Source organism: Priapulus caudatus, unplaced genomic scaffold (genome assembly GCF_000485595.1).
Source record: "Priapulus caudatus unplaced genomic scaffold, Priapulus_caudatus-5.0.1 Scaffold200, whole genome shotgun sequence".
Taxonomy (NCBI): domain Eukaryota; kingdom Metazoa; phylum Priapulida; class Priapulimorpha; order Priapulimorphida; family Priapulidae; genus Priapulus; species Priapulus caudatus.
The window spans coordinates 352,791-362,492 of record NW_014577261.1 but is presented as its reverse complement, the minus strand read 5'-3'; the positions used below and the strand labels follow the sequence as shown (position 1 = coordinate 362,492).

The 9,702-nt window shown below is 46.5% G+C and overlaps 1 protein-coding gene across 1 annotated transcript in view; it reads right to left on the bottom strand.

Moving 5' to 3' along the window:
- The window catches only part of LOC106807189 (AP-1 complex subunit beta-1-like), a 41,150-nt gene that overhangs the window by 13,887 nt on the left and 17,561 nt on the right, over positions 1 to 9,702 (bottom strand). The window contains exons 7-14 of the mRNA XM_014809462.1: positions 9,067 to 9,202; positions 8,672 to 8,826; positions 8,233 to 8,373; positions 7,573 to 7,738; positions 6,920 to 7,008; positions 6,358 to 6,559; positions 5,809 to 6,033; positions 182 to 313 (exon numbers count right to left, since the gene is read on the bottom strand). Coding sequence (XP_014664948.1) covers positions 182 to 313; positions 5,809 to 6,033; positions 6,358 to 6,559; positions 6,920 to 7,008; positions 7,573 to 7,738; positions 8,233 to 8,373; positions 8,672 to 8,826; positions 9,067 to 9,202 — 1,246 coding nt within the window. The remainder of the gene's footprint in view (positions 1 to 181; positions 314 to 5,808; positions 6,034 to 6,357; positions 6,560 to 6,919; positions 7,009 to 7,572; positions 7,739 to 8,232; positions 8,374 to 8,671; positions 8,827 to 9,066; positions 9,203 to 9,702) is intronic.

Below are 9,702 nucleotides of genomic sequence, written 5' to 3'. Positions count from 1 at the left end.
TAGCTATATAAGCAACTACTAACACCTGTTTAGCTATATAAGCAACTACTAACACCTGTTTAGCTATACAAGCAAACATTCGTGGTCAACCTCTACTAACTAATGTACAACTTCTTCGCTGGAGTGTGCGTCGTGGGGGGCGGGCTGCTATAGTCATGGCTGTACACGCAAGAGGTCGTACCTGTTTGGGTGGCACATAGAAGCCGGCTGACGCGCCCGATCCTGGTCCAACACCAAAGATGTCACCCAGCAGACCGGCGTCTCCGCCAAATGCCTGCTGCTGCTGCGGCACGGGCGATTCGCTTGGTCCCAGCTGAAACGACGCAAACACCACACAGTTACAAACCACTCCTTACTGATGCAAACACCACACAGTTACAAACCACTCCTTACTGATGCAAACACTACACAGTTACAAACCACCCTTACTGATGCAAACACCACACAGTTACAAGCCACTCTTTACTGATGCAAACACCACACAGTTACAAACCACTCCTTACTGATGCAAACACCACACAGTTACAAACACTCCTTACTGATGCAAACACTACACAGTTACAAACCACTCCTTACTGATGCAAACACCACACAGTTACAAGCCACTCTTTACTGATGCAAACACCACACAGTTACAAACCACTCCTTACTGATCGCAAAACCACACAGTTACAAACCACTCCTTACTGATGCAAACACCCCACAGTTACAAACCACTCCTTACTGATGCAAACACCACACAGTTACAAGCCATCCTTACTGATGCAAACACCACACAGTTACAAACCACTCCTTACTGATGCAAACACCACACAGTTACAAACCACTCCTTACTGATGCAAACACCACACAGTTACAAGCCACTCCTTACTGATGCAACACACCAACAGTTACAAACCACTCCTTACTGATGCAAACACCACACAGTTACAAACCACTCTTACTGATGCAAACACCACACAGTTACAAACCATTCCTTACTGATGGCAAACATCACACAGTTACAAACCACTCCTTACGATGCAAACACCACACAGTTACAAACCACTCCTTACTGATGCAAACACCACAGTTACAAGCACTCCTTACTGATGCAAACACCACACAGTTACAAACCACTCCTACTGATGCAAAACACCACACAGTTACAAACCACTCCTTACTGATGCAAACACCACACAGCTTACAAACCACTCCTTACTGATGCAAACACCACACAGTTACAAGCCACTCTCTTACTGATGCAAACACCACACAGTTTACAAACCACTCCTTACTGATGCAAACACCACACAGTTACAAACCACACCTTACTGATGCAAACACCACACAGTTACAAACCACTCCTTACTGATGCAAACACCACACAGTTACAATCCACTCCTTACTGATGCAAACACCACACAGTTACAAACCACTCCTTACTGATGCAAACACCACGCAGTTACAAACCACTCCTTACTGATGCAAACACCACACAGTTACAAGCCACTCCTTACTGATGTAACGTCTATTTTATACGCGTTACATGGATGAGTCGAGTGGGATAGATGCGTAGTTGTTTTAGCCATATAGTCTAGCCTAGACAGAACGTCGCGCATATTGGGCGGCGCATTGATGTTACAGGGAGTTGGATAAGCGCGTCCTAGGTTAGGCAGTTTTCTAAGGTGATTGTGAAATGAGGGGACGGTTGGAACGGACAGAACGGGTGACATGTGCGCTCAGATGTAGGGGTTTTGGGAATTATATAGGGAGAGATGTAATAGGACGCGGGATTGGAGATCGGGTGCTGGGCGGAGCTGAGCACATGCGCGATGCGCGTGTGCGGCGTCTTTGTCTGTGTGTAAAGAGATGTGATGTGTCTAAGATATTAAAGATTGTACAGTTTACCACACAAGTTTGGATCTGTTTCTACATCATTTTGACATCAACCATCATTCCAACGTTACATTTTGGTGCTCATGACCAGCAAAACTAGGTATCCTTTTGCGGACACAACGCAAGTTACTTAATTCATATCGATCTACGGGCCAGCAACGAAACAGAGAAAGAATGACGGAGAGCGAGAGAGCGAGAGAGGGACGGAAGGAGCGAGTTCTGGTGATGAGATGGGAGCCATGCAGACTGCGCTAGCGCCGACGACGATGACGACGAGGATCGGCTGGAGATCGTGGACAAAGAGGACTGTTGCTGACGCCGCGTCGTCAAGGCTTATCAACGGAGAGGAGAAGGACGAGAAAGGAAGAATAGATTCCAACGAAGGAAGAGAAGGATGCAGTTACACGAAAAGAACAAGAACGCGAGAGATGAACGAGACGGAAATACTTAAAATTGGTATGTGAACATCTTGTGTCGGCATTTATTTCGTAATTAAAGTGAAAACGTTAGTTATAAACGTTAATACTCGAGGGTTTTTCCTGTATACACCATGCAAGCATGCACCATACGTTTTTTTTTATCCCTCATACGTGTTTTAGTTCAAAAGGTGCATGTTATGTTATGTCGATGGGTATATACTTGCGGAGCGGAATGAACTTTGAATAAGGAACGCCGACACAGGTGTTTCACAAGCCTACCTGACATTGTATGTATGTAGGTTTATGGTTGTTTTATGAACGCGGTATTTTCTTCATGATATATGCTTCTAACCGTTTTTTTTTGTGTGGAAAATCTTTGTTGTGAAACTTTGTTTAGAAATTTGTGATCGTTTCTTGAATTTGTGCTAACCAGTGACGGTACGTTTCCACTATATTGTTAGACCGCTAAACACATTCTTCAATTAGAGTTTGATTATAGGCCAAAAACATTTCATCGAAAATATGAAATCAGTTTTGCGTATTTTGTTGGCTGTATATGATTTATGATGTATGATGGATGATATATGCTGATTTTGTTGGCGCGTATGATGTGTGGAAGTGACAAAGTACCACATCAGTGCCGTGGTTATTAATGCCTGTGTGCATGGCCCCTCTGTGTGCCCTGGGATTATGATGATATAATCGCAGTTATAACGTGGTTTCGGTAATGCGTATCGGTATACGCATACGCCACGTACGTTACAGTCATAAAAATACGCAAGAGTGATAGTAATTGCAGCGATATCAAAATGTTTACTGCCAATGTGTTGAGTTTCTGATTCTATTGTGGTAGACTTTTATCGTTACTTGTTTTCTACACTTCATATGTGATCTCTTATTGTATTTTTGATTGTTGTTATGTGTATTGATTGTGGGTGATTTAATCGGACAGAAAGACGTTTCTCTCGTTGGGTTGAGTTAGGACGATATTAGGGTAGTAATATTTTTTTTGATTGGTTAGGTCACGTTAAGTGTAGAGCAGCGAGGACGCTGAAGCGATGACAGGGTGTCATCGTTTTGGGGAAAAGGGAGATAATGTAACGTCTATTTTATACGCGTTACATGGATTAGTCGAGTGGAGATAGACTGGTAGTTGTTTAGCCATATAGTCTAGCTAGACAGAACGTCGCGCATATTGGGCGGCGGCATTGATGTTACAGGGAGTTGGATAAGCGCGTTCTAGGTTAGGCAGTTTCTAGGATGATTGTGAAATGAGGGAACGGTTTGGAACGGACAGAACGGGTGACATGTGCGCTCAAGATGTAGGGAGTTTTGGGCGAATATATAGGGAGAGATGTAATAGGACGGGATTGGAGATTGCGGGTGCTGGGCGCGGAGCTGAGCACATGCGCGGATGCGCGTGTGCGGCGTTCTTTGTCTGTTTGTGTGATTGTCTGATGAGGTGGCTACACAGTGTATGAGTATTAAAAGTTGTACAGTTTACCACACAAGTTTGGATCTGTTTCTACATCATTTCGACATCAACCATCATTCCAACGTTACACTGATGCAAACACCACACAGTACAAACCACTTCTACTGATGCAACACCACACATTCAAACCACTCCTACTGATGCCAACACCAACAGTTACAACCATTCTTACTGATGCAAACCCACACAGTTACAAACCACTCTTACTGATGCAAACACCACACGTTACAAACCACTCCTTACTGATGCACACCACACAGTTACAAACCACTCCTACTGATGCAACACACAAGTTACAACCCACACCTTACTGATGCAAACATCACACAGTTACACCAACCTCCTTACTGATGCAAACACCACACAGTTACAAGCCACTCCTTACTGATGCAAACACCACACAGTTACAAACCACTCCTTACTGATGCAAACACCACACAGTTACAAGCCACTCCTTACTGATCAAACACTCCACACAGTTACAAACCACTCTACTGATGCAAACACCACACAGTTACAAACACACTCCTTACTGATGCAAACACACACAGTTACAACCACTCCTTACTGATGCAAACACCACACAGTTACAAGCCACTCCTTACTGATGCAAACACCACACAGTTACAAACACTCCTTACTGATGCCAAACACCACACAGTTACAAACCACTCCTTACTGATGCAAACACCACACAGTTACAAAACCACTCCTTACTGATGCAAACACTACACAGTTACAAACCACTCCTTACTGATGCAAACCACCACAGTTACAAGCCACTCCTTACTGATGCAAACACCACACAGTTACAAACCACACCTTACTGATGCAAACACCACACAGTTACAAACCACTCCTTACTGATGCAAACACCACACAGTTTACAAACCACTCTTACTGATGCAAACACCACACAGTTACAAACCACACCTTACTGATGCAAACACCACACAGTTACAAACCACTCCTTACTGATGCAAACACCACACAGTTACAAACCACTCCTTACTGATGCAAACACCACCAGTTACAAACCACTCCTTACTGATGCAAACACCACACAGTTACAAACCACTCCTTACTGATGCAAACACCACACAGTTACAAACCACTCCTTACTGATGCAAACACCACACAGTTACAAACCACTCCTTACTGAGGGAAACACCACACAGTTCCAAACCACTCCTTACTGAGGGAAACACGCACGCACGCATGCACACACCATTCCTTACTGACAGAAACAGGCACGCACGCACACACACACAGGACATAGATGAATGTGGCCATAATTTCTCATTAGCAGACCGGCTTGGCGTGAAGAGTAGCAACATAGATCTATGATGCTATATATATATATAGCTGCTCTATACGGACAGACATTCACCAGTTACAGGCACGTTACACACGAGAGCTTGCCATCATTAGAATACGCGTTGGATTTTCGGATAGGAGTAGGCATTTAGTCTCGCCTCTAGCAGCCACGAAGCGAGGGATCGGACACGACATGAAAACCGGGGTTGAGACAATGTTGTGGACTTACCGAGTCGACGGAGGAGAAGTGGCGCCACTGGCAGGACCTTGCAGGGATAGGTGGAGGAAGGTGTGTAAGTGCACGAGGGCGGAGGCTGACACTGCGGGCAGAAACCGTCAGACTTGAGCGCAAGTGCCAATCATGTGTTAACGCACACGTGTGAACACATACACATGCCCGTATACACTTATACACAAATGCTCGCATGTGTGCTGCAGGGCGGGGCCCTCATACATGCAACCATGCATCCACGCACATACGCACGCATGCTCATACACGCACGCACGCACGCACGCACACACACACACACACACACACACTTCAATTCCTGCTTAATCATAGTTACTTACATCACAGCTACCACTATAGTACCGGCCTGGCTTCCTTAACCCCCTGTACATGCATAGCGCAACGTCAGAAACCATGACATGCCATCACTGCATTACAACAAGTGGTGTGACGCGTTCAGGGCCACCTACCAGGTAGTCGAAACCACCACCGAGGAGATCCATGGAAGCTGTGCTCTGTACGGCCTGACCCTGAGAGCTGGGGGCCGGCTGCGTGGGCTGCGTCGGTCCCATGTCCAAGCTGAGAAGGTCACCGATGAGAGAATCCTGAGATGGAATGACGGAGGTGGGCTGCGGCAGTGGGGGAGAGTCGAGCTTCTCATCCTCTGCACCTCCTCCTGATCTGCAAGTGCAGAGGGTTCAGATAAGATTCAGACACAGACGGTCATTACGTAGATCATTAGGGTACGTGTTCATCTCTGAATCACAGCTCAACGGCATCGAGTGATGAGCTTGTTGAACCCACGCGGTGTAGCGCAGTGAATATGCATCCCATAAAGACAGTCCAAGCCTCCGTGTTACACATTATCATGTAGATGATTTGCTACTGTAGTACGGTGTTTTAGCTAAGAGAGAGAGAGGGGGAATTGCCACATTAGTTTAGGCAAAATACCCATCAACCCCCCACCCCTTCAACTCAACCCCCCCCCGCCACCACCCACACCCACCACCCCCACCCACCTGCGTGGCTAGGCTGAGCACTTGCTGCACTAGCTCCTGTGTCTCGGTCGGGCGCTTCAGGAACAGCTTGACGATGGCTGTGAGCAGAGCTAGCTGCACCTGAGTGTTCTCATCGTGGAACGCGTCGAGGAAGCTCTCTAGCAGCTCGTCAGCGTTGTCGATGCGCTCAGCATACTCCCCGATGATCCAGATCATCGACGCCCTGTAACCGCGGCAACCGAGCGCGGTCAGACGCTGTTTTTGCTCGTCGTTTTTTTCCCCCGAGATTTTATTATTTATTCTCATGCTTATTTATCATTCTCGTTATGATTATTTATCATTCTCCTTATGCTTATTTATCATTCTCCTTATGCTTATTTATCATTCTCCTTATGATTATTTATCATTCTCTTTATGATTATTTATCATTCTCCTTATGCTTATTTATCATTCTCCTTATGATTAATTAACATTCTTCTTTCTCTTAACATTATTTCAATAAATATATGGGTATTTGTTACCACATGTCAGGGCATGTTAGTGGGGGAGAAATGGGGTTCAGCGGTGACGAGCGACTGTGTACCTCGCTTCCGGCTCATCCAGGGTGTCCAGGTTCTCACACAGCGTAGAGATGATGCTCTCGTACTTGTTCGGATACTTCCGGAATATGTCCTGCGAACACGTACAACGGACACACGTACGTTATACGGCGCGTGGTTGCTGCCGGGGTACTGCGATCAACGACCTGCTATGATTAGAGATAGACTAGAGCTTTATGCAAATACTCTCTTCTTTACGTTCGCACTAAATTCGTAAAGCTATGCAGCTAAAATTACACACGAGGCCACCGTTGAACGATTTCCGCTTTACCGTAATCAAAACCCAAAGAAATTCTTTCACACTCGCTGCATCACCAGTGACTTAGTAACACAATGTCATACTAGGTCGCAGGGCTACGCGATAATCAACCGGTTGGTTAAACAACGACAACGACCGTCGCCACTACTCCGACGCATCCCACAGCTCACGGGGGATCCACGGCACATGCAAGACGCGGGCTGATGCGGCTGCGGCATGCGGGGCAGGCGCGGTAGCCGGGCGTGTGGGGCTGATGCGGCGCGGCGGCGGGGCACGGGGTAAACGAGGCAGCGCTTGGGGCTGATGCGGCGCAGCGGGCGGGGCACGGGGTAGACGCGGCAGCGCGCGTGGGGCTGACATCGCGGCAGCTCGGCCTACCTTGATCACGACGACGGCCTCCTGCACGACGTAGTTGACCTTCGTCTGTATGAGGTCGAGCAGGGTAGAGACGCAGCGCTCGGCCGACTGCTCCACCTTGATCGCGCAGCGTCCGATCGCTCGCACCGACTTGCGCACAAAGTCCACGTCCACCTCTGTCGCATACCTGCGAGCGAGTGAGCGACGAGTTAGTGATATATGATCGCATACCTGCCAGCGAGTGAGCGACGAGTTAGTGATATATGATCGCATACCTGCGAGCGAGTGAGCGACGAGTTAGTGATATATGATCGCATACCTGCGAACCACCGATAATCATCAATACTGTTTCGTTTGCGGGAGGCGGGGGGGGGGGGTATATTGGTCATGTCAACCCGGGTCTTTGTTACAGTTCATCTGTTGCTATCACCTGTGTTATTCGCTTTGCGTGCCCGTTCTAGTCCTCATAAACAGTGCATAGTTCAACGGTTTTATTGTAATTCATTTGGAGTTTTTAGGCATTACTGGGTACTAAACGAAGTTAATAATTACATTACAATAAGTTCATAATTAATGTTAATAACAATAATTATATGACAGCGTGCCAAGCTGCGTCTCATTCGCGTTGTTCTATCTGAGATCGGCCGCGGGGACGCGACGGCTGGTAGGCAGCATACTCACTCCTTCAGCTCAGCGAGAACCTGTGCGATGTTCGCCTGCGTCGCGAGCCGAATCATGATGTCCAGCTTCTCCAGCTTCACGTAGATCGGATCGTTGTACTTGACGAAGAACACCTTCATCTCGTGCTTCAGAATGTCCGGCCTAGCGCAAAGACAATGCGACTAAATACAGCGCCTTCTATTGGCATGATTCTGAAGATTTTTTTACTAATTAAAATGTAAAGGACAAATAACACGTTCATCTCGCGCTTGAGAATGTCCAACCTAGCACAAAGATAACGCGAGTATATACAGCGCCCTCTATTGGCACGATTCTGAAGATTTTTTCACCAATTAAATCTCAAGGGTAAAGAACACCTTTGTCTCATTCACTGTCCTCATGCCGACCTTACCAGTCACGCGTCACGTCGTCGGACAATGACCCTAACGCTGACTCTCACCTCTTCTGGACAATCAGGTTTATGTTCCTGAGTGCGACGTACTGAACCTCCGGCTCCGACGAGAGGAGGGTGACCAGAGGAGGAGCCAGCTTCTTCGTTAGCGTGGAACAGTAGTCGGAATCTGACACCATCATCTCCATCAGCTTCATGCAAACCTGCGTGGAAATGAGTACATCGTTACATCTGTATAATAAGTATATTATCATCATCATCATCATCATCATCATCATGATTGTTATTATTATATTATTATCACCATCACCATCTCCATCGTTATATTATTATTATCACCTTGTTAGCAACTAAACACTTCAATATTAGCATTTAGTATAACATTGTACTGTTGCTGTATTTTGTTACACTATCGTTGACTGTTTGCACTATTGCTTACTCACTTTGACAGCAGAGAGCACCACTGCAGCATTGGCGTGTGCCAGACGTGGCGTGACACGCTCGCAGATGCTTTGCGCCTCACGGTCGTCCTTCGGGTTGTAGTTAGCGAGAAAATCAAGGATGAACACTTGTCCCCACCTAGAATAGCACGAGATCGCTCAACGCACTTCGTAATTTTCATACGAAATGGAAAACATGCGACTACAAAAGTGAATTACTTACTGTTTACTGGTTTAGCAGTTGGACAATCACAACCCCCACGCCCATTATGTTTGCAAGATGGAATACATTTGGCATGAGAAATCTTGATTTGGCTTAAAGAAATATCCACACAATTAGTCAACCAAGTGCCGCAAAGCGACAGCGCTCCGACATGACGCGTAATGTAGCCGGGTATTCTTCTGATAAACTCACTGGCAACCGAATCAAGTGCGCCCTCCCGCCACCGCGTTCGCGCTCAGAGCATATATCTAGGATACTACTAATACAGATTTAAAATCTATGATAGGCTTTGCTATACCGGTAGTACAGTAATAAAGATACAGCTGTGTAACTTTAATGACTTCACTATATTAACATGTTATCATGGATATGCGTCGAGCGCGAGCGTAGTGATGGTGGTGGGGGGGGAGGGAGAG